Source organism: Megalops cyprinoides, chromosome 6 (assembly GCF_013368585.1).
Source record: "Megalops cyprinoides isolate fMegCyp1 chromosome 6, fMegCyp1.pri, whole genome shotgun sequence".
NCBI classification, from domain to species: Eukaryota; Metazoa; Chordata; class Actinopteri; order Elopiformes; family Megalopidae; genus Megalops; species Megalops cyprinoides.
The window spans coordinates 13,940,326-13,965,147 of record NC_050588.1 but is presented as its reverse complement, the minus strand read 5'-3'; the positions used below and the strand labels follow the sequence as shown (position 1 = coordinate 13,965,147).

Below are 24,822 nucleotides of genomic sequence, written 5' to 3'. Positions count from 1 at the left end.
TTTGTTTTGTGATGAGAAAAGTTACGGCACTATGTCATGCGTAGGTGTGTCTATATCTTATCAATGGGGACATCGGTTTTATAGGCCTACAGTAGGTGAACAGCGTCAACACAGCGGTTTGTTTTAGCACTTCGGTCTCTTGATCTTAACCTTTTCTGAATTTATGTATTTTTCATTTGGCACCCATCTGCTTGAACTTCGGAATTTCAACTGCATTGAGTAGGCTAGGTTTTGTGAAAACCTGTCAATCCAGACTTAGTCCTAATCAAGTTGATTTAAACTCTTCCGATCATTACTAATGTATTTTTTCCACTTTTGCCTAAATTAGTTTATACAATAGTATGCCATAACTTTCATATTTTGTGTTGAATATTTACACCGAAAAAAAAAAAACACAACCACAAGAGCTAAATTCCCCCATGAGCAATAGAGTGATGTGTAAAGAGGAAGAGTCACGTTCTCTTTAAGAGCGCGCGTCTCCCCTGCCTTTGGCACATTAAAAGCTTTCAGCTGCAGGAGTGCGTCACTACATGCTGGCTGCCGCTCCAATTTAATTTACATTTGCTACACTGCTTGCTCGCCCGTAGACAAGCAATGGCGTCTCTAACCCTCGGACAGCACACGAGTCAGCACCACCTCGACGATCAACAGCTCTTTCTGAAGAAGCTGACGGCGAACGAAAGGAAGAAAATTTTGAGAAAATCGTCCAGCGAAATGAAGTCCAGGAGGAGTGCAGCAGCGGCGGAGAGCATGGTGGGAAAGGTCGGAACCGCAGTCTCAGGACCGTTAGCATCTTTAAATCATTCTCATCTTCCAGAGCACCGCGGATCTCCGGAGAACGGAGTCGGTGTCAGCTACGTGGTAGACATCGGTCAGCAGCCACGTTGCACGGCCGGCGTGGTGGCGGACAGCACTTGCCCGGGGAAGTCTTCAAAATGTGGGGACTTGCGGGCAATTTTGACGGTAGCCGGGGACACGAGCCAGACTTTGCAAAATAAGAGCCGAAAAGACGGAGAGAATGTGAAATCGAAGAAAGTGAAACGGAGCCCTGACAGAAGCTGCGGCACCGCGAGTTGCACACAAGTTTGCAGTCCCGTTGCAGGCGGGCAAGGAAGTTTACTTAAAGACTCCAAGGCGTTCAAGTCAAACGGCTCCCCGACAGCACACGCGCACCTCCACAGACCCGGGGGGAAACGCGCTTCCCAGATCACCGTGCACCAACATCTCGACTTTAGGTCACTGGGCGACGAAAACGGGTACGGGGAATGGCTCGGCGGCGAGAGGGTGCCCATCCTGACGCAGGGAAGGTCTGGGGTGGTAAAGATGATGCGCAGCGACCCTCCGAGGAGAGAGGTATGGTCCATCTTTACCCAGGACCCCAGAGTGAAGCCGGAGAAGGGAGAGGGACACCTTTTCACCTCCAGATCGGTGACACAGGACTGGTGTGACGTTTGCAATCGTCAAGTCAACGGCGAGGCCAGGAAGTGTAAAAGTAGGTATTGCAATTTCAAATGTGTTGTTCTGTTAAAGTGCGCAAATAACGGATTTAAAAAGAACATACAGAAGGATGACACTAGCTAAGCACATAACTAAATGAGTAATTTTAATGACTTTTTGCTTCGCTTATCTGTCGATCTGTTTTTAGCCACTCTACAAATATGAACTTTAACTCGGTGGAAAATTTTTCAAACAGCTGTGGTGTATGATACGTTGTGCCGTATAACAGTTAATAAAAACAAGAAGTGAAGGTACGCCCTGCAATGAACCACGTTATCCGTCAACAAGAGAAAGGACAAGCTATACTTTGTTTTCAAAATTTAGGGGTGTGATTTTGACACTTTGACAACCTGCTCTCGTTGGTGATGTTTTTTTTATTATTATTATTATTCCAAAACGCGTGACAGCAACAGATGGAAAAGTTGTGGAAAAGTAGTTTTCTTTGACAGAAACGGAGGGAGTCAATAGCAAGTTGGCAACGTTCCTCAAATTTCCTCAGATCCCTAACCAAAAACGAAAGGGAACGATAAACCAATTTCATACGTATGATTAAATTTACTGTACCAAGCTATGGTTGGGGTGGCAATGTTTGACTGGCTTTGATGTTAAAATACCAGGGCACTTCATATAGAAATGCAATGTCTTGTCTTTAAACTTGTAAGTACTTGGCTAGGATACTGGCTGGGGGAATGTCTCCGGGGAGTGATTTCAAGGTTGCTGCCAGTAAAATGAATGCAGTGTTCACCATTTTTTCCAGCCTCTGTAACGGACTCTCATTTTTAAACCAGATATTCTGTTTGTGGAACAGTTGAGGGGACTTCCTCAGAGTATTTCTGTGTGTTTCAGAGGGGAGCAGAGATCCATAAACTGCAGGATCTGTGCTGAGGATCTGGGATATGGAGTACCTCCGTTTAATATGCATTTTCAAACGTTAATTTTTACTCTTTATCACTCAGCAGATTCCCTGGCTGTAAAAAAATATCAGCACAGAAATGCATACGTGCTGTCTGTGTCAGTTAAAAAGCTTTGGTTTCACCTATGTAAAGGTTTTGCCTGCGTTACCATTTGCAGAAAGGGTGAAGTACACCGGCGTAAACCTCAGCCGAACGTCCCGCAGAACTTCGCTGTTCTACGCTCTCGCGAGCCTGTACACTTCATTAACTACGTTCGCATATTAATGCAATTCTGAAGTGCTTTCCCCCTCTGATGAGAATGCATGCTTCGCATGCTTCTCGCTTTGGGGGATGTGGACAACTGAACCATTTAACGCCAGCGGCTTTGTTTCCGTCCTTTCTCTCGCTGTTGTTGTTTTGCTGTTCGTCCTATAGGCTGTTTTTGTTTTCTGTTGCTTTTGAAAAGCCGGTAGCTGCTGATTCCCAGCACGCAGTATGGAAATGAGGCGCTCGGCCGGAGAGGGCGGTTTGCGTCAGGGACACGGCAGAGGGGAGGTGGAGAGGTGGTCCTTGCAGGGGGCATTGTTTTAAAGCATTGTGTTCAGAACATTGCTGAAGGACAGCTCCTACTCCCCCCTTCGAGGTTCCCAGGAGGCTGAGCTCCTAGCCACTCATGGGCTGCTGAGCGAATATGTGTCTGTATATGTGGTTGTTTATTTGAAACCCTCTCTGTAAGTAGAGCAGAAAGATTTCCGGAGTCTATTAGATGCGGCGTTTGTTGCCAGAAATAACTAAATAAATAAATAAACCTAGGACAGATAACACCTCCGCAATGGGCTTAATTACCCAGTCTGGAATTAATGAAGTTGTCTTTGGGTCGCTTAACCAGTGTTAACAAAGCAGAAAAATGTTATTGCTCATTGCAGAGTTTATGTCATGCATGCTGTAAGTCAAGCATAAAGAGGAAGAACCTTCTAAAAGACAGCCATCACACACACACAAGAGTGATGTGGAATGGTAGCAAAACTGTTGACATTCATCAGACACCAAATAGCAGGCCGATGTTTTAACAGGCCGATGACATCACTCTTATAGGCCTTTTTTTGCAGGGGAGGGGGTGGCATTTTGATCTGCCCAAACAAAGTCTTAGTCAGCAAAGAACATTTTTATGTCAGAATAATTTGATTCAATTTAATTCAACAACCACATCCACAGGGGCAGTACATGTTTGGCTCAGGAAGATGCATACAGTGCAGTTGCTTTATTGGTAGATCATACCCGCTTTCTCCACAATGGAAAAGGCAGAAACAAAGCGGAGACCTCTCCTGGTTTTTGACGGTCGCTGCTCAGGTGCAGACAGACGTTATCGTCAGCTGACGGACGCAGTGTCCCTCCGTTTCTCTGCCTGACACCAGATGTTTTATCTCCTGCCCTCCTTGGAGGGGAGGGCAGCCGCAGTGGCCTGCGCCCGCGAGGGGCGCGGCGTGTCGGGACTCTGCTGAGCTGGCAGTGTGTCAGCAGGAGCGCAGCGGTGTGATGGAGGGGCTCTGACCGCGGGCCCCTGCCGCGAGCGAGGGAGGGAGGGAGGGAGGGAGGGAGAGGGGGTCTGATTTATCACCTCATCCGGAGCCGCTCGCTCAACCGAGACAGTTTACTACGCCTCCTAAAGACACTGTGCTAACTCTTTCCTGGCTGTGCTTCTGCGCTTCTCGGCAGGTGTAAGCGAGCCAGCGTTTGCTCGGTTCTAAGACGGCCACCGAGCCACCAGGTCAGGGTGAGCTATGGTGTCCTCACCGGAGAGACAGTGATGAACAACCTTTTTTTTTTGTGAGGTAGGTTTAACAGCATGCTGCATCGTTCCGCTGTGCTGCAGTCCGTGTTCCCCACAAGAGCCGGGGATCACATCTGGCCCTGTTATCCGCAGTGCCGGGCATCGGCAATGCGGGGCTCGGCTCGTGTTGCCTGGCGCGATCCCTCGAGCGCTGCGGCGAGGGACTCTTGAGTTACACTAACCCAGTTAACAGTATCCATCAGGCCCTGACACTGCTGCCACAGTCCTGCATGGGCATTTCATTTAATAAGACATGGATAAAGGCCTGACGGCTGAAAATCTTTCACCTTTTCCCCACTTGTACTCAGCTATAACCCAGAGGAGAAATGCTCCCAACTGCGTCTGCTTTCTCTTCCACTGCAGGCATTTACTAAAACTCTTAGTAAGTACCTGCTTGGGTTAACATAATCTAGATTTTGTCTTTTGGACCTAAATTTTTTAGAGCATTTTTGTATTGTTTGCATTTAAAAGAGCCCAAATGACCTTGAGTGACCTTGTGCGTGCCACACGACCTCTGTCAAGCAGACTGGCTGCCCTTTTACCACAGAGACATCGATCTGCTTTCTCACAGGCTCATCAGGGGAAACGCTGTGAATGGTGACTCGCTTGCTGTTCAGAGTACCTGCTTAACATACTTATGCTAATAATGAAGGCCAGCACAGCCGCCTTTGGCCATTTTTGTTTTATCCCAGCTCTATCCCAGCATTCTGCCTCTGTCCATCACCATTGGCTCCCATCTCCTGCACTGACACATTGATCAATGAGAAATAGCCCAGCGTACATATAGTGCAAATCTTCTATCCCTCCACAGTCCTTTGTCTGTTCCAGGCTATTAAGCTCTCTTGTAGCTTTTGGAGCACGAAACGCAGTCTTTCCTTCGAGTGTGTGTGGTAGCACATGTGTTTGAGCTGGCTGCTCTGCCGAGAGCTTTAATCTATGGTCAGGCTTCTTTTTTTCTGGGTGGTGATTTTTGTCGATACAGCTAAAGACAGGGGTTCTTAAACACTTCAAATCAGTGCCGAAACTCAGAGGCCACAATTATATATGGCTAATGAAAGGCTAGTGGTTATGTCAGAGCCCTAAACAGTGCTCTCTCTCTTATTCTCTCTCCCTCGCTGCATTTTCTCTCTGCTGTGTTTTAAAAGCACCTCCCAGCTATCTCTGTGGTGCAGGTCAAATTTATCCTCTGAAGCGGGGCATTGTTTCCGTGACCTCGAGAAACAGAATGGATAGGGCCCTCAGAGCTTCCTCTAACTATAGCTACCCCTCATAACTGAAAGGGAGGCGGAGAGATCCTGAGATAATGGCCTGTTTGGGTTTCATTCCAGGGTCGTTTTATTGGTCGCAGCTCTCAGTAATTCTCCTGCCGCTTGGGAGGCGCAGAGCACCCGTCGCTGCGAGCTGCGAGCTTTGAAAAGGCGCACGCTGCCTCCATCGCTTCCCGTTAGTGCCAGCACGGTTTGATTTGAAGAGAAGATGACACCTCGCTCTAGACGCGTGCTGCCGGCTCACAGGATGGAGCTGTCCGTCCTGTCTGCACGGTTAGCATGGGCAGACAGATTACAGATCCTCCGTCCATGTTTTCCACTCTAATCCCTGTAATTTTCGGTTGCCCCCCCACCCCCCGTCCTACGCCCCCCATCCCAGATCAAGGGTGTCACGTTGTCTGTCTTTGCCCGTAATCCCTGACACAACAAAAACGGCCTTTAGCTGTCTTGCGGATGGATTAGACCTCACGGCTGAATTAGCTGTCGGATTAGTTTTTAATTAAAGTTTTGAGGCGTCGTGGAGAGGGAAGGGAGATTCCTCAGGGGCCGAGTGTTTGCGTAGAGCAGCTCTCACCTTCTCTGCCAGCAAATAGAGTTTTCTGAAGTAGGAGAGGGGGGTGAGGGTTCGGCAGGGGGGCGTGGGTGGGTGTCGCTGCTCACTTATGCAGCGGAGAGTCGGGCCTGTTGGGTGCTGTTTGTTCAGTCACACTGCTGAGGTCACATGGGGCAGATGTTAAATGCGAAGCCAGAGAGAAACCACCCGTAACAAAGCGCAGTGAGAGACCAGCCCCAGTAAACATCCCCGCTGGTAAATTACAGGCTCCGAGAACCAGCGAAGTCTCTGCCAACGAGGGAAGTCCCAGATGTCATGTTCCTGCCTCTTTTTCCTCCTTCAGTCGGTCAGTGCAGTTTCTGCCTTTTATTGAAGGTGTCAGCAGACCGCACAATTTTAGCCACCCGAGATATAGTCTGTCATCATTGCAGCTGAAACACCAGCATAGTTTCTTTTTCATTTCTGAGAAAAACCACAGACTCGTGATATCTGCAGTATGAAGTTTTAGGGACTTCACAGCATCCCTACTTTTACTGTGAAAGTCTGCCCTCTGTCCTGCAATGCAAACAGGAAAGACTCCTCTGTGTGATGTAGTGAGGAGTAGATGGCCCACTGTGCATGACTGATAAGCTCTGAGAAGTTGTGTTCTGTATTACCGCAACAACAAATGATAGGCGTAATCATGTCGCCATGATAATCACTGTGATTATCAAACTCGCCAACGTTATTATTTCAAGCTCCCTCGCATAATGGGCCATCTGCTTTGACATGGCCTATTTAATTTTATTTATCAGCGATCCTCCTCCCTTTTCCGAGTTCCATTTTGGCATTTTTGTCACAGGAATTTTCCTCCCCTCAGTCAACCGGACGCCTGCAGATAGTCAACGGGCCGGAAAAGATTTTAAGGCTCCAGCAGATAATGTGGGGAGCACAGTCAAGGGCTCTGTGTTAAGATCACTCTGCCCCTCATTGAGAAAAGAAAAACCCAGCTGGTCTCTGTGTTAAGCTCGACGTGCCCCTCACCGGTAAAAAAGGAAGAGAACCACAGCTGTGCTAAGCTCCCTGTGCCCCTCGCTGATAAACAGAGAAACGTGGTTGAGGGGAAGGTAGCAGCAGGGCTAATCAGCACCCGCCAGCCACATGCACAGGAAAAGCTTTCTCTCCTCTCAGACTGCGTGAATCACGCTCCTGTCCCCTCTGCCCTCGGCCTGAGTCAGGACAGGGGAGTGACGTCCAAGGGACCTCAGCATTTTTTATGAACTATCTTTGCTGTGCTCGGAGAATTTGTGCAGGGCACGCACAAGTATAAACCGGACTGGGTATCAGCTCAAGTTTTAGATTGTCAATGTGGCCTAGGTACCGCATATGGAAGTATGCTGAAAAACCAATGTATGCCGAAATATAGAATTCCAAATTGAAGTGATTTTTTTATGTCAACAAATACATTATAATGGATACAATGTACAACTTTCATTATGGGGGATATAAATTGTGTACATATTGTATAAATATGAAAATATATTTATACTTCGCTAACAGTGGATTTGGTTTGTAACATACTTTTACAATACTATTTTTAAGATACTATTCTAACGTTACATTAATTTCATTTAGTAATGTAACATGTATGCACAAAGCTAGCTATTGTCAGTATCTTAGTTGTCAGTATATAAACACTGTTTTGGTACTTTTCTGATTTCACCTTTTCCCATGTATTACTTCCTGTTTCGGTGTATGAATGGCTAAATTAAGCTTTCAGATCCCTGTGTTTCAGTGGCTTGGCTCCATGCCCGAATCATCTGGATGTATGTTAGTCATTGTGCTGTGGGAGTGTTGGATATGCGGAACAGGTGGGTGAGAGAACAGGAAGGATTCTGTGAGAGATCACTGTGTGCGAGCACTGCGGCTGGTGCCGAGATCTGACAGAACCCGTAGCGGCTCCGTCACCGGCTAAATATAGGCTGTCCTTGTCTGGTCCTGTGCTTCGGGGAGAGGGTGGGTGTGTAAGGGGGAGGTGAGACAGGAGAGAAGGCAGCCCAGTTTTAAAACAGCGTGTCGTAAGGAGGTCCGTGTAACCGAACCAGCATATAAACGAGCGCGATGTAGAGCATCAATATGGCGATCAATGCGTGCGAGAGCTGGAGGTGGGAGTGCTGACGGATTAGTGTTGGCAGCCGAATGGTGTAACGATGATGTAAGTATCGTTGCCCCGCTGAGCTTGGGTGGCAAAAAAACGCGCCGTCTGCCCGCCCGGGAGGCCGTCGCGGCCGCGTGGGTGTGAGAGTGCGCACGTGCGCGCGCGCGCTCCCGCGTGAGTGTGTGTTTGTGGCCCAAACGACCGAGTGCTCGCCCAGGTAAACGCACTGAAACCTGCTCAAAGGCTGCGAAACGGTGCAGTAAACATACTTGTGTTTTTGCGTTAGAAATTCCCTCGCTGTGGGAGGAACTGAACGGAAGCTGTGATGGAGGACGGACAGATCTGGGCTGAGCCTCGCTGGAGACGGGGAGCGGGGAGCCGGTCCCATCATCCCCTGCTCTCGCTTATTTATAGCCGGGGCGGCGCATATCATTTCCATTAATGAGCCGCCTTTCCGGGAGAGCTCTGCCGCGGTCCGCGTGAAGCGCTGCTCGCCGCGGTGCCGTGAGATCGGCCGGAACCCGGGCCGGAGCCGGCGGGTGAACCCCGGCTGCCTACCTGCACCGCAGAGACAAGCAGCAGGGGACAGACGTGTCCCTCGGGATATCCACCCCCCACGAACGGATCGCGGAGTGTCGTCAGTAACCTGTAGGCAGAGAGGAGGAGGAGGGGGGGCACCCCAGGGAGCATCCGGCGTCCCCTGGCGAGGGGTCCTGGGAAAGGAGAGGCTGCTGCTGTAAGCAGGGCTGCTGTGCCTTTAAGGAGTGCGAGCAGCACCATGCTGCAGAGTGGAGGGTGTGTGGGCGCTGCAGTGGACGGGGCGAGCGCCGCACTGTGCGAGGAGACAGGGGGATAGCGCGGGCGCGCGAGGAAGAGAGAGAGGGGCGCGAGTGAGCCAGCGAGCGAGCGAGCGGGGGTCAGAGGAGGAGGGGGGGGCGGTGTCAGGGGGGGCGGCGTGCGCACGGCAGCAGCGGCGGCGGCGTCGGCGGGGGGGGCGGGGGGGCGTCGGAGCGCAGCCCAAAACCGACGGCAGGCTGCGATGGTGGACTCAGAGGAGCCTCTTATGCGAGCAGCCCACAGCGCAGCGCGAGCGTGCCGACGGCGCACCACAGCGGAGCGGGACGGCAGCGCGGGCATGGCGCCGGCCCCGGCCCCGCGCAGATAGCGGCCGGCGCGCCGCGGGGCCCCGCGTCCGGCATGACGCCCGAGAGGCGGGCGGAGGCCGGCGCCACCGCCTGCTTCGGACAGGTGTCGCGGCGCCTCAGCCGGCTCTTCCGCCGCCTGCCCAAGTCCCGGTCCTGGTCTGAGGGCCTGCGGCTCATCCGCCGATCCAGCAGCAGCAGCTCCCTGGTGCTCTCAGGTAGGGTCACCTCTGGGGGACGGGGAGGATGGGGGACGGGGGGGGGGACTGCTCCTCTCACACACAGCAGAGTGGGGTTGGATGTGGTGCTGGCGGTGGTGGGGGGGGGGGGCGATATTTGATGTGTAGTGTAGGGGGATTTGAGATCATTGCCAGTGCTACACAGTCACAGCGGCAGGAAAGCGCTCGCTGCATTGCCGATTCGGTATTCTAAAGGGAGCGTTCTAGCAGTCCGCAGCCCTCTCTCTCTCTCTCTCTGTCTCCCTCTCCCTCTCTGTCCCTCTCTTTCTGGCTCTCTCCCTTTTGTTTGTGCTCTGCACATGTGAGGAGGAACAGAAAGGGGGATCCGTTAAACAGCAGCCCGCCTGGGTAACAGAGCGCCGCTTACAATGCCAGAGTAAACAAGAGAGAGGGGGACGTGAGCTGCGGCAGACGCGGAAAGCACCGCCGCGCCACCTGAAAACCTTCAAAGGGGCACAATGATGCGACTGTTCAGGTCCAGCAGCCCTGTGAAACAGGGGATGCCTGCTCTGCGCTAATGTAGAATCAGAAGGTGATCTGAGAGAGGCAGCAGAGGTGAATGCGTACGGCCGTTTATAAGGGAACGAGTCCGATCGGTAGAGATGCTCGGCAGGCTGTCCGTACATATTTCTGAATGATGGCAGTCAGCGCAGGGTGGCTGAGGTCCGAGGGGGAATACGACACCAGGGCTGTGTTCTCAGCAGCCCTGTGCTTTGCCCGGCAGCCTGCTGCGGGGGATTTGAAATGGAACTTTGAATTGATCTGGAGCGTATTTGGTTACAGCGGCTGGGAAAATATGATGCTATTTTGCTCTGCTAACGAACGCAAATTGATGCGTGGGGGCTCTATCCCCGCATGCCAACGCGCTCGGCTTTCTGGGGTGATAAAGCAGACTGTCGGCCGCGTCCGGGACATCTGCACCTGGAAAGCCTCCACTATCTCTGATTTTTTGCATGTCATAGTCGTTAAAAGGCACTTGGGTTGGTTCAATGAGAAAAACAACAGGGAAAGATTTTAGTTGGATGAAGCTTTGTCCCTTAAGGGCCAATAACTTGGTGCATCCAACCAAACACTTTTCCCAAACAGGCTGATTTTATTAATGGTGATATTTTTCCAAAAACCTTGAATTAATTTTATTAGGCTCGTGTTTTTTGTTCCACATGGTTTATACGGACAGTAAAACTGAAGCCCATCAGGCAGAGTGTTGGCCACCTCAGAGCGCTATCCGGGTGCTTGTTCCTGCACTGAGCACCTGGAGTCTGCTGTTCAGTGAGTCTGAAATTAGGCTTCTCACCTTCCTGCTAGTTCAAATCACCTCACCAAGGTAAACATTTACACCCTTTAGTGCCTCACTGCTACATACCCCAGACCAGGGACAGAGGGGCAGTTGTCTGTCGAGTACTCACTCAGTTGCTTTGGAGGAAATACTGGACTTCTGCTGGGGCTTACTCCAGCAATAGATGTCCTATCTGTGTAATAGAAATGGAGAGTTCTCAAAGAAGTGACAGGGACTGTTTAGTCATGTTTTGTGAATGACAATGCTTTTCACAAATAAAATTTGGAGGTCAGCTGACACAGGTCCAGGAATGAAATTGGCTTCGGCTTGGAGAACATGTTTTGTTGAGGACATATGTTTTTTGCGGTGACTGGCTCCAAATTTCCATTTCAAGACTGGTTTGTCAGAGCTTGAAAAACAAGATGAGCTCATTGAGTGAGCGTCCTCCTCCTCCTCCCAGGCCACAGATAGAATCAGCAGTTTGAGCTGTGAAGCTCCTCATGTTCTCTGATTTGCGTGGCAGGGTTGATCACAGCTAGGAAGAGCACCGGATGCTGGGTGGGGTTTTTCAGTAAGGAGGGCCTCTGACTGTGGCTCGTGTCCTATGGCGCATGGTGCTTCTTCAGGGGTTGCTTGAGTAGTACAGGCAGGAGAACTTTTCAGAGACTTTGTAAACGGCCGTGCATCGTTGGTGCCCCACCCAGGGTTGCAATAGGGTGCATGGAATCCGTTCTGCCGGCCTGTACTTCTGTTAACCCAACATACAAAAGCAGCCAGGTGTGTGTCATCCACCTTGGCCAATAACCTGATTTCTGGGTCAATGCTGGGTGTTCCTGGGAAAATCAGTATTTAAAAATAACCATAAACTATGATATTTTAGGGACAAAAAGCACTGTACTGAAAACATGCATGCCTACTACCACATTGGCTGCATGCTTGATGCTGGCAGTGGATTCTTACAGTGTGGGAATGATGTAAGACTTCAGTCAACCACATGTACAGAAACTGATGTGTTAGCTTCCTAGTTGTCATGATCAACAAATCACAGTAATCAGTGGTCTGGTGAAATGGATTTCAAAATATACAGAATTTACTTGACAAATACAGTACATGGATATTTGTGGTATTTAGCATAAGATCCCATGTATCAATTCTCAATAGGATCCATACATGGTTGCCTCCCATAGAAAACTCACCCCTGCTAATCTAATTCTATAGTAATGAAGAGCACACTCATTAGCTAGACCCTTCTTTACTTCTGAGGGCTTTTGAGATCTCCATGCTTGATGTTCCGTATGATACTATACATATACAATGTTAATGATATGTAATAATAGTCATGATATGTATCATCACTTGATGCATACAACAACACTCTTCTCTATTAGGAGATCATCACTCAGATGACATAAATCCCATCTGCATGGCATTTCCACTGCCCAGAACTACAGTTCCTCATGTGACTTGTAGCTAAAGATAGTCATTGTTTTAGTGGCAGCGCCTTTAGCAAAAAAAAATGTAAAAACACATACTGATTTGATTTGGTTATATAGTTAACGTGGAACTATGGACGTTTGTGTTCACATTTAATTTACAAAAAAACATCGATACAGCAGTCCCCGAACCGCTGTCGCGTGGTAAAAGAAGATGGCGAAACTTGGCTGTGTAGATAAATTGCTGCAGCCTTAATTTGTGTATGGCATTTACATGAGACCGTCCTGCAGAGAGCTGATAATGAGGAACCGGATTGTTGCGTAGCAGAGGGGCCTTTGTTGCAGTCCACAGTGCATCACTTTAATGCCTCCTCAAACAGCAGGCTGGTTAATCAGAGTGACTGACCAGGGGCTGATCGTGGAGTGTTTGGTCAGGCCTTAGATATTCTGGGCTCGCTCCTCACTCCCTGTCAGTGAAATGCAGTGAGCGATGCCTCTTTTCCGATGTAGCCCTCTCCTCTCACCGTTTCTCTGGCAACGGCTCCGGCACCGGGGAGGGATGTAAAAGGCAGGATGGAACCTTGTGGAAATGTTTGGAGCGCGCCGATGCCAGGAATCCCGGAGTCTGGCACCAAGGAGGGGTGTTGCTGCTGATTCGTTTTTCTGTTTTTGTTTTTTTCCCCCCCATGTCATCCATTTCTCATCACTGGAATGCTAACCTGACAACGGTGCCGGTCACCAAGGAATCAGCAGCTGGAAAACATATCTGATGTGCACTGGATTGCCAGTCCTCAGAATAAAATAAAAATTCATAGCTTGTTCACTTTGAAAAATCCGCGGGCGGCTTGAACAGAAATTACACAAGCCTGCATTTCCCATCAGCGCTTTACAGGGAGGCAGATCTGAGTTTAGGCTGTACATAGTGACTTATTGCTGATGCTGTCTGCTCCACAAACAGAGGGGTGATGTGCTGATGGCCCTGATCACAGAGAAATACTGTATTCCCTGGGCAGCAGTAATTTATGCACCACCAGTTTCAAGCCTATCTAAATTAGTTAAGAAGCTGCAATTCCCAGTGAGACTGTAGCTATGATGTTTTTTCCACGCAGCTATATCATAGGCTGTGCTTCTTGGCACCTTGTCTGTTCAATACAGACCCAGTTCCACGTCCATATCTTTGCATTCAGGCAAGGAGGTCAGTCAGATGCAATTATCACTTATAAAAATATACCCTCCAGTGGGAGGGAGAGAGAGAGAAATAGAAGGAGGGAAGTGGGGGGGGGGGATAGAGATGTTTGAGTGTTCAGTGCCATGAAATTCATCCCCTGATTCTTGGCCCCAGCCACAGTGTCCCCACATTTGATAACTGGCTGCCTGGTTCTACACCCACTTATTTACTTTGTTAGATAATGTCTTGGTTGTATTTCCATTGGAAAGCTTTTCCCTTTACCCCTTGGGGTTCATAAGAATACCATGTCTCTGGGTATCTGAGAGATAGAGAGAGAGAGAGAGAGAGAGAGAGAGAGAGAGTACATAGTCAAGCAGAGAGTTCAAGGATCTGCATCTGTTGAAGCAGGCAGAATGACAAGTCATGGAGGGGGTAAACATAAGGAGAGGGAGAGAGAGAGGGAAGGAGGGAGTGAGAGAGGGGTGGAGAGAAGGAGAAACGGGTGTAGGCAGGGCGAGAGGGATGTTGGGAGGGAGGTCCAGATGTGTGTGCTATTGGCAGTGGGAGTTAGCAGGGGCCTGAAGATATAGCGTGTGTGTTTTCTTTCCACCGTGTGTGTGTGTATGTGTGTGTGAGGGCACGGCGTGCGCAGCGGGTTCAGCCGCAGGAGTACATGTTGACTTTGGCCCCCGCTGTGGGTTAGAGAGCGGAGGCTTTCAGGCCGAGCGGCTGGTCAGGGAGGCGGGGTGGTGGAGGGAGGGGGGGGTGTATGCATGGCCCGTCGGAGCCTGCAGGGGAACAGTGCTGGGTCTGTGATGGGCTGGGTCCTGGGGGGCCGGTGAGCGGGGCTGACTGCCAGGTGGCTCAGCTTGTCTGGCAGCTGGAGGGTCAAGGGTTCAGCCTGAAGTGGAGGGGATGAATGATTCCCTGCTTCTCCTCTCAGTACTGGCTCTTTAATGCCCCCCCAACCCCCCCCCCCCCCCCCAAATCCCCGTACCCACTTTTAATCACTTACATTTTTGCATGTGCTCCGTTCATTCAGCTAAATTAAACACTTTCCCTGGGGCTCATTTTCAAATACCTGTCAACTTTTTCTTCCAATGAGAATCAAGCTAGGCATACACAGTAAAGGACATTTGCGTGGTAAACCACTTACAAGTGTTCAGAGAACAGCCCTAGGTGTCCTCTAAGTCTCCTAAATCCCCCCCCTCCCACCCCGCTGTGGTGGACTGCCCTGTTTGTGGGTCGCCCTGGGGGACACAGCGAGGGCATTATGTGGCTAATCGCCCGCTAATTGCCCTCCGCTCGCCCCAATTAGTCAGTTTATGTCTGCAAACATGACCATTACCCTAATGGTGTCCATGTGTCCGCGAACACTACACGGACCCTGTTTCGCACGTGTGAATCGCGTCGCGTAACTACGCGCTCAGTGCTCCCTGAGAGAGAACCGCCTGCAGTGCTCAGTGCTCCCTGAGAGAGAACCGCCTGCAGTGCTCAGTGCTCCCTGAGAGAGAACTGCCTGCAGTGTCTGCTATGCCTTCAGCTCTGTCACTGGGAAGAAAAAATCTAATCGCACGCTGAATTCTTGGCTCTTTCCTTCATGGAACGCCCTTAAGTGACACACACATCCTCACGAGCTCGTATTTCGGGGGAGTGCTCGGCCCAAGGTCAAGGGGGTGAGATTCCCGGCAGGGCTGAGCGAAAACAACCGAAATGTTGTTGACACTGGTGGGGGGTGGATGTGGGTGGTGGGGGTGTGGGGGGGGGACGGCGAAAGAAGGGTTTGTTCCACTGCTGTCACCATCAGCATCGCAGTCAAGGCAGAACTGAAAATGGAGCCTGATAAAGTGCTGACCGTACCAAACGTCGGGTCAAAAGCTGAGGCGTTTGTGCGACTGTGTGTGTTTTTTATATGTGTGTGTGTGTGTGTGTGTGCATGTCTGTGCGATGGGGGTCACGAGTGAGCGGTTTGAGCGTTCCTCCAGAAAACTCCCCTTGAATTCCAGCGCATCCATTGGGGGGGGGGGGGTTTCTGATGAAGCTTCCCCTCCAGTGCTGACTGCTGCTTTTTTCTGTGGCATTCATCTAGTACGTCAAAGTGGAAGTGACACTTCTGAACGTGAGAGCGTTTAACCCGAGAATCCCCTTCTGTGTGCTCTTGTGTGAAAATGCAGGAGGCACTTTGCTTTGATGTGTGGTTACAGTCATTTGATGTCTTTATTTCAAGCACATTCTTACTTCAATTAAAAAGTGACTCTGACAAGGACATGCAGCGGAAAGGACAGGTCTCTGTACTTCAGAACCTGTATTAAGCCATAAGAAAATGCAATGGTTTGAGGATTTGATATCATCTGTGACAGTATTTTTGTTATTCACTATTTTTAGTTTCACCTCTGTCACATATTGTTTGTTAATTTCATGAATCAATATCAAGGGTTTTCATGATTGAATAACATCAAGGGGCAAATATTAAAATATTAAATGTCGAATTCAATTTTAGAGCCCATTTGATTCTGATGGATTCTACACAGGCTTCCCCTAGTGGTCCCTTTGTGACATTACAGTACTCACTCATTGAACGCTGTATGCCTTGCATGTACTGTAGTTGGATTTTAAATGGATTTCAGCATGGCTAAATTAAGGCGCTTGTGAATACAGGCAGTTAGGAGGACCAAGCCTGGGACACGCTGTTCCTTTCATGTAAAGGTGTTACAAAAAGGACAACCTATTTTTGATACACACTTGCAAACAGTACATACATACATACAGACAGACAGACAGACATACAGACATTCCAAGCTGACTGCACCTCCTAGAATTTGGGTAATCAAGCCTACATGCTTTCAGTGCTGGAGGCCCTTAATCCAGCAGATTCCCAGCTCTCTTTAAAACTATATTCACTCTCAGATATGGAAGGTTGCACTAATTTCAACACAGCACAGGGACTGACAGTGCAACCATCCTGCACCAGGGTTCAGTGCCCCTGATGAAGTAAAAGTAATTGGACTATGGCCAGTGTGTCAATTAATTCTGTGGTGGTATAATAAATGATACTGTGGTTTACATAATATGTGCACAGTTGCAGATTCTGTGTTATGCAGCTTCAGTGCCTGGTGCCTGAAAAAGAGATTCAGATTACTTTAAGATTCACAGTCTTACTCCAGCACGCCAAAAATTAGTTATACGTACAAAAAGGTGTCATAATTCATATCAGGCATGTTATAAATAATAAGGTCTCTGTTAAGGCATGTTTTGCCTTAACGGAGACTTTATTATTTAGGCTATAGACTCTCAAGAAGTTTGAAGGCCCCTAGTCTGTTCAGTCATTGATAATCTTATATATAATGTGTGATTCTCTCTATGGAAGTGCGGTGGCATAATAGCTGGAGAGATAGGAGAATGCAGAGGGATTGAATGTAGGACGCAAAGTTGATCAATTTCGGAGTGCAGCCTCAGGAGTTTCTGTCCTGCTGATGCGTAAGGATTTTCTAAGGAGATCACAACTGCCTCTTGCCTTTCAGCGGTCGACTGGCATCCTGTCTTTGGAGCCCCCCCACACGCGCACACACACACACACACACACACACACACACACACACACACAAACCCTGTCTGGAAATATCCATCCACTCCAACAGCTGCTCGGCGAGGTGGAAAATCTCCTATTATTTCTGCATTAAAGTCGTCCTCCCAAGAAGCCCAAGGTTGTAATTATGTACCTGCTGCTTAACGTATTACAGTCTGGCTGAGCCCCTCCCCTTACCCATATTATTACATTTAGGGGTTCAGACTGGAGGTGAAGAACGACATGCGTGGCTGGGACAGGGAGAGCATATGTCCAGGTTTAGCTTGTTAATCTGCATTGGGAAGGGGGGGTTCGGTGAGTTATGGCTCAAAAGGGCCGTGTGAATGAGGCTTTGCACAGCTTTGACCTGTAATCCTGCTGATCCTGTGTGGTCCATTTAACTGTGTCCCCATCGACTGTAGCGCTGTGGCCCAGACATGGCTGAAACGCGCCTACTCGGGAGATCCCCCTTTCATTTTACCCACGCTGCATACTGACGCAGTTACAGTGCAACAGAAACAGAAAATAAAGGTCAGACTACATCAAGGTGAATGTGAATGTGTTACCAAGCTGGCAGACCTTTTTTGATAGTGAAATTGCAGCATTCAACAGGGTGGGTTGTGGGACTGGACTTGGACCGTTTTCACACGTCAAGCCGCTCCCCGCGCCCACTGCTTGCTAGCTTGTCAGGGTCACCGGGGCCACAGTCCCAGCCCAGGCAGGCTCCAGGCATCCCCCGGCTGACACCAGTGGATGCGGCACTGGAACAGCCTGCTTTTCCTGATGGCCGGAGGGGCTGTTTGTTTAGCAATACACCGGGGAGGTCCCGTGCCAGGGTTGCCATGGAGCAGGCGGGCGAGCTGGGCGGGTTCGAGCTGGAGGGGCGAATGGGAGGACAGGATGGACACGTACTTCCTGCCTTCCCCGACCCGTTTCCTCCTCGGCTGTTTGACTTGGACTGCCTCTGGAATCTGGTGCTCGGTTCGCACCCTTCCAGGGCACCCTCCAGCTGGCAGTGGAGGGGTTGCAGCACTCTGCTGTCCACTGCTCTAGATTACAGCGCCGAATGCAGGCCCTGATTACAGACGGCCAGTGGATAAATCGGCCCCTCGAACTGCGATGTGACGATTGTTTCCGAGATCAGGCAGCGAGAAAGCGTCCCAGGCACTCTTTTAATTATCGGCACAAGCCAACGTCTTTAATCAGGGGGCCATTTTAAAGAATCCTCGATGGTTACCATGGTAACGCCGTAGGCAGTTAACGGTCTCACGTAGAGGCCACCAAGGGCTGTTCTGGGAGAAATTGTCTGGTTCTTTTTACTGTGCAGTTATCATTTAGCGTGTCTCTGTAATTGGGGCTTGAAAGTAATTTCATGTGGTCTGAAAAGGCGTCAAGTGTTTGAAAACAGACCCCCGAGAAGGTGTTTAGTTTGAGGTCCCAAGTCAATGGCCCTAACAAGGCAGATGAATAAATGCTTTATAAATCTATCCAAACCCTCCACAAGTTTTATTTTCTCACAGAAACACCCTCTGCACATTTTAACACGAGATATCCACTCACAATGTTGCCATGGCCATTGCCCAGTGCAAAAACAACACTCTCTCAAGAGATTGCATGAGAAGCCGTATAGGAAACGCAGGAGGGATAACCTATTGAGCTGAAACGTTGGAGCCGCGTCGAGTTGAAAGCGAGACTGTGAAATCGCACTGGTTTCTGAATGCCCGTCAGGCTTTTTTCAGAGGGTTTCCGTTGCACCGTTCAAAGCCTCGATGAGAGGTTTCCTCGGTTACGCAGCCCACTTCACATAATGAGTGCCAGAGAAAGCGCTGAGAACACTTCAGTCAACGGGAATGCTGGGAAGTAAGCATTATTCAAACCCTGCTTGCTGTTTGTTTCAGTGCCTCTTGTGTTCCCAGCCCCAAAGATGCGGTCTCCGTGGCGAATGTGCTTTCTGTAATTTCACTGACCCTATTGTGTCATTATACGTTGAGAACCCGTCAAATCTGAGAAACATAATATTGAGTGTCATAAGTTCAGTGCACTCTGCAGGTTACAGTGATGCCTTGTCAATTAAAGTGTCATTATATTTAGGAAATGTCTGCCTTCACATCCGTCTTCATAGTACTGTACATGTGCATTCCTTGGTTTTCTTCCTGGATGTAGAATTTCAGAAATTTACTGACATCTAGTGATAAGATTGGCTTATTACATTTGGTGAAAATGAGGTCAAGAATTTGAATTTGAATAAAAACAGTATATTCAAAACCCGAAGGTATTTTTAAGGGGCTGTTTTCGTAAATAGCCATTTAATGAAGATTATTTCAATATTTCATCAACTGACTGATGTCATTGCATGGATCTCCTCCCCCAGCTTTGAACCAGAGAACAGTCTCTGTTTGCGCTGTGTGGTCAGCAGTGGTCACCTCATTGACATTGTGGAATTTTCGCTTTTCAGCTCCTATTTCAAAGGTCTTCGTGTGCTGTGCATTGCAGAGAGGCTGGGGGGGGGGGACAGATGGAATCTTACAGCTTTCAGCTGATTTTGTCTGTTTCACCAAAGGGCCACTAGGTGGAGCCAGACATTCAGAAAACGCCATCATCTGCTCTCCCATTGAATCATTGAACCAGAAAATAACAAACCCATTCACAGAACCAGTCTGTAATACCATGTGTGAAGATTCTGTGTATAATTGTAATCAGGTATTCTCTTTTTGAACAGAAAAGATAGGAAATGGTGTATTGCAGGTTCACAACTATATGCATAGTGTCGCAAGTAGATCAAGGTTACCAGTACACAGTGACAATGGGAGCACCCACACACTCATACATACAGTGCTTTCATAGATGTGCAGAGAAACCAGACTTTCTTTGATGCTGGCTGTTGATGTATAAAGCAATGTCCCCCACCACCCATGCCCATTATGACAGAAGCCAGTTGCTAGTGGCTACATGGCTATCGCGTTTGGTGTGACCTTCCTTTGTGGCAGCACTTGTGAAATGTCCTCTCTGACTGCAGTCATTTCTTTCAGTGCTCCACTAAAGGCATTTTACACAATCACAGTCCACTCTGTATTATTACTGATGGCACAGGGCTGCTTGCTGCACAGTCCTAAGCGTACACCTAATACGTGTTAACCAGCCAAGGTCAGCAAGATATATTTAAGTCCTCTTTGCTTTAACAATGTGAAGCGTGTCTAAGCATTACGAAATTAAGGGCAAAGGATTGGAAATAAAGTCATTTATATTGGAAAAAATAGTACCATCATAAAATCCCCAGTGTGCGTAAGTGTTGTCTACATTCATTAAGCAGCCATTTTATCTCACCAAAGGTTTGTGATTTTAGGTGAAAGTCCCACCCACGTTATGCCCCAGCCCCTGATTGGTGCGTGGTTCTGTAGTTTCTTGACCCTGACTGGTGCTGTGTGCTCTGTGTCCCCTCCCCCAGACTGCAGCTACACGTGTCACCTGGAATGTGAGCGTCTCGTACAGCTGGACTGCAACCAGCGCGACAAACCATCAGAGGACACCTCGTCTCCAGCCCCCACGCCCCAGGAGAAGGTGAGAGGAGTGTGCCCCCGTCCCCCTACCCCCTACATTAAATCACTGTACAAAACTCTGGATCACCAGAAGGTGGACCCTTATAGAACAATAATAGCTGGTAAAAGAGGCCTTTTAGCCTCATGTTGATAGTATTTGTGTAGCAGAGCTGAAGTAATAGCTCGTGTGAGTCCTGCATAAAAAGCCTTAGGTAGCGGGTAGCAGGTAGCTGAGCCGAGCCGAGGGTTGCTGCTGACGGGCTAACGGCAATTTGCCTTTAGCTCAACTGGCAACGACGCTGGCTGTAAGGGGTTGGCAGCGAGCAGTAAGAACCTCGGTTCGAAACTTGCTCACTTGCTGACTCCCACCCATTACATTTGGTAAAGAAGCTACTGACGTGAAAATGGCTTGACTGCTACTGGCTGGTGTAAAATAAATCACTTGTATTGCATACGTTGAGAAAGGTTGTTTGTCCCTGAAGGTCCCTGAAGGTGTAAGTTGATGACAGAGGTCTGTGACTCCAGAATCAGACCTCTTGTAGGTTCCGTTATTACTCTGCCATCTGCTCAGAAACCGAGTAGCAGAAGGGACCAGGATGGCGAGTGTGTTGTCAGGGAGAAAAGGGGGAGCCTAAGAAGTGCTCTGAGGCGAAATCTGTGGCTGAACCAAACAGAAAGTGATGTGGGGGGGACAATGAGGGAATGAAACAGAGAAATGCAAACAAGGACCCGTGGGTTTGTGCCGCTGTGGGAAAAAAACAGAAGGAGCTCCGGCTCCGTTTGCCAGAAAGCCTTAGCCGAGCTCGGGTTCACCCAGACACGCTCTGTGCATTGTTCCGCTCACCTAGGCGGCCCGGAGGAAGGGAACCCAGGGGCCTGGCAGAAGCAGCAGTGGCCTGCCAGAGCTTATCTGTCTCTGCCGCGGGGGCACCGCCAAGCTCGCCCGGCATTACAACCAACGCCCACAGTCACCCGGCCCACCGTGCCCCGGTCCGCCTCCGCCCTCCCTTCAGCAGTGCTGGAACTGATCAGTGGCGCTGTACTGCTTCGTGATTGGTCAGAGCCGGGATTTTAGGGCATTCATTTCTTTATCTGATACTTTCAGCAACATTATCACTTCAGCTGGGCCAGTTTTGCTTTTCTCTCCCTTAGTCACGGGTGAGAGTGAGGCCCCTGTGTTCTTCTTTTGTAGTGCTCTGCCTTTTAAAATATCCGCCTTCAGGTTGACGGTCTTTCCAGACTGCCCTGTGCCCAAATTTAGCGTGGGAATTCCCTGCATTCAGGGAGCGACAAAAGAGTGGTTGAATCGGTAGAGGTCAGTAGAGACACGTACACGTCTCCAAACAAGGGAGAGAAACACGCAGTATGTAACTGTGCAAGGGCGGCTCGGGGGGCCTGTAAATTACAGCTGCACTGAACAGGTAAATGATTAAGAGCGTGCAGTGTTACCCTGTCCCAGAACAGGATGGAAACAAGCGTGGTGTTTTGCGCTTTTTACTATGGAATCACTTGTTCTGGGTTCAGGTCCATTCTGTGTTCAGGTCTGTTCCCATCACCCACCACAGGGCAGCAGTGGGTCATGTTAACCATCGCTACATAAACACATGAGAGCCCCATCGCAGCGTTCAGTCTGAGTGCAGCAAAGACCGAAAGCACTCGCACAACATGCTGGACTGATAAGGCAACAAAAATTGATTTTTTTTTTCTTACAAGTTAATTACAATAACGACATCAATCACCTCCACACACCCGCACAATCCTTCGAATGAGTCAGAGGATGTTACCTCACTAAGCCAATATTTAAAGCCTGGCTTTTAAGAGTAAAGAAAGCCCAGTCACAAGCTCACGGCTGGAGGAAAAAGGTTTGTTCGTCTGTTGCATATTTTTATGGATGTGTTTATTTTTTAGGCGCCAGCGCTTTACATTTTAAAGGTTTTCGTTCATATTAACCCAACTGGGTACAGCATTGAGCTTTATAAGGAGAGAGATTGAACACAGATGGCATTCCCATCGAGACTCCATTAATCTCACCATATAAAAAACCAGCGCATTTTAAAAGCTGCAGTGCGTTAACAGGGTATTTGCTTTCATATATTACCTCACAGTGTTTTGTTGTGGAATATTGCTCCTATACTACGTGCATTTTGTTTTTTTTCTCTCACGTCATCGGCCCAGCAGCGTGTATCAAAACAGGCGTGTCGTTTTTAGGGGACTCCTGTTCTCAGAGCGCATTACCCTAATGCGGTGCAATCACGAATTCACAGTGTATGCGCCCTCGGAGCAACAGGGTTTCATGAGCTTCAGTAATCATCGGCTCAGGCGTCTCCTCTCTCCCCCCGTGAGCCATGTGCTGATCTGTTAGCATTAGCATTAACGTTAGCTGTGTGCACCGACGCCCCCAATGAAGCCGAATTTTCACCCAGGCCGTTTCCTGTTTGGTCACGCAAGGTCGGCCGTCCGCCCTGGCCCACAGACCACCCCTCCAGGCACCACTGACCTTGTCCTGAGTCGCCCCAGGCACCCACGCGCTCAGCCCCACCTCTTTTACTGCCCACCGGCTGTGCCGCACAAATAACTTTCAAGGGGCTCGCAAAACTCCTTGTGATCGATTTTAAAGGGCACTTTTTAAAGAGGGAAACACAAGGACATCTTTCAGTCAGACATAACGAACACACACTAAGTACACAAAGCCTCACAGTACAGGTGTGTCCAATCAAGTACTTGCCTGGGGTTGTATTTTCCCGTAGAGATACTGAGTGTGTCTTTTTGGCATTGTCTTTTATGTTCAGTTTTTTTTTTTTTTTCACAGAAAAATAAGGTTTTTGTGAAGGTATTTATTAGAAGTTGACATAACGGGTGCTGTAGTTGGTAAGGTGTGGTGAGGGCAGCTGCTTTTCTGGCTCCTCTCTGACTTCCTCTTCGCGTGCGTGCATGCGCACGACGCAGGACAGTATGCAGAGCCTCTCTGCCGGTACACCTCTCACTTCTGCTTTGGGTCGCACCACGGTTACTGCGCTAAAATAGCCAGCGCAAGATGAGGTGTGTTTTACCGTTGTGGTCAGACTCCTTTTGCCGGTGCTTTCTGGAACACGGTCTCCGTGACCGTGGCGTGTTCCCTGGCATGCTGTACGCTGCGGATACAAACCCGGGCTCGGTTTGGGATGAAGCCGGCCAAAGGAGAAGGGAGGGAGACTTTATCTGTTACCCGTCTTTGTCAGGAGGGGGTTGTCATGACCGTTTGTTTGTGACGTGCAGCCCACAGCGGGAGGCTCTGTCTGCTTGTGTTCAAAGAGAAGTTAACGTCCACAGGGCCCATTCTGACATGTGCAGATACGAGTGAGGCTGCTCCCACTCCATGGTTACGGCACAGTTATCAGCGACCAGAAAAAGGGCCCACGCATTTATAACACACATGGGATCCTCCAAACACTGCAATGAGTGACGGGTCAGCCAAGTCGATCCCCATCAATGAGCTGGCGAGGTTGGCACACTCCATGTAGGAGTCAGTCGGATGTGATTAAGGCAGCACTGGTCCACTGGAGGTGCGTCTGTCATGGGAGAGGGAACATCACAGGAAGGCTAAATAACAGGAATGTAATGTAAGGAGAAAAACCGGGTGTGTAACGGTCAGTTACACCTCCAAAGGCAGTGGAAAAGGCACACACTCTGTTACTTGAATGGAACTCTGTTGCTTTTCCTGTGGAGTATATGACAGGATCCCGGTTCTACACCTTTGTCTTCGATTGCATATAGGCTTACACCCCATGCTACATAATTAACGTTAAGTTCCGGGTGACACAGTGGAACAAGGACACAGAAGACTACCGGACCGGATCCTGTTGTACATATTCTTTCCATCTTGTGTCAGAAGGTGCAGAGAGCATTCAGTAAGCACAGTGCCGAGTGCCGCTCTCTCTCCCCAGGCCACGCCAGCGTGTGCGTGTCTGCGCTACCTGAGGAATGGAGAGATGCTTTTTAATTATTCAGCGGCGGGTTCCAGACGAAGCTCGCGGCGATGCCACCGTGACACGGCCGGTCACAGCGCGCCCTGAAACCGGCACCCCGGGCAGGGATCGGGTGTCTCTGCACCCTTACGTGGGGCGCGAGCGTCACGTGGATGTCCTCTGTGTGGCCGATCGCCGTCACCCTCTCACCCGGGGTTTTGTGTCACTGCGCTGCAATGAGAAATGTAAACTGCTCGCATTACCACAGCCTTTGAGGGTGATTTATTTCAGGTACTGCAAGCGGTTTGCGTATACCTGTGCGCATTGTTGATGCTCGAGA

General features: G+C 49.4%; 1 protein-coding gene across 2 annotated transcripts in view; it reads left to right on the top strand.

Annotated features, from left to right (window-relative positions):
• Window positions 1–536: 536 nt before the first annotated feature.
• rassf5 (Ras association domain family member 5) overlaps window positions 537–24,822 on the top strand; it is a 48,131-nt gene continuing 23,845 nt past the window's right edge. The window contains exons 1-2 of one of the 2 annotated variants that reach the window (XM_036532112.1): window positions 537–1,492; window positions 20,448–20,560. In XM_036532112.1, coding sequence (XP_036388005.1) covers window positions 595–1,492; window positions 20,448–20,560 — 1,011 coding nt within the window. In that variant the 5' untranslated portion in view covers window positions 537–594. Of the gene's footprint in view, window positions 1,493–9,405; window positions 9,540–20,447; window positions 20,561–24,822 lie in introns of those variants that run through there. The other variant, XM_036532114.1, reaches the window with a different exon arrangement.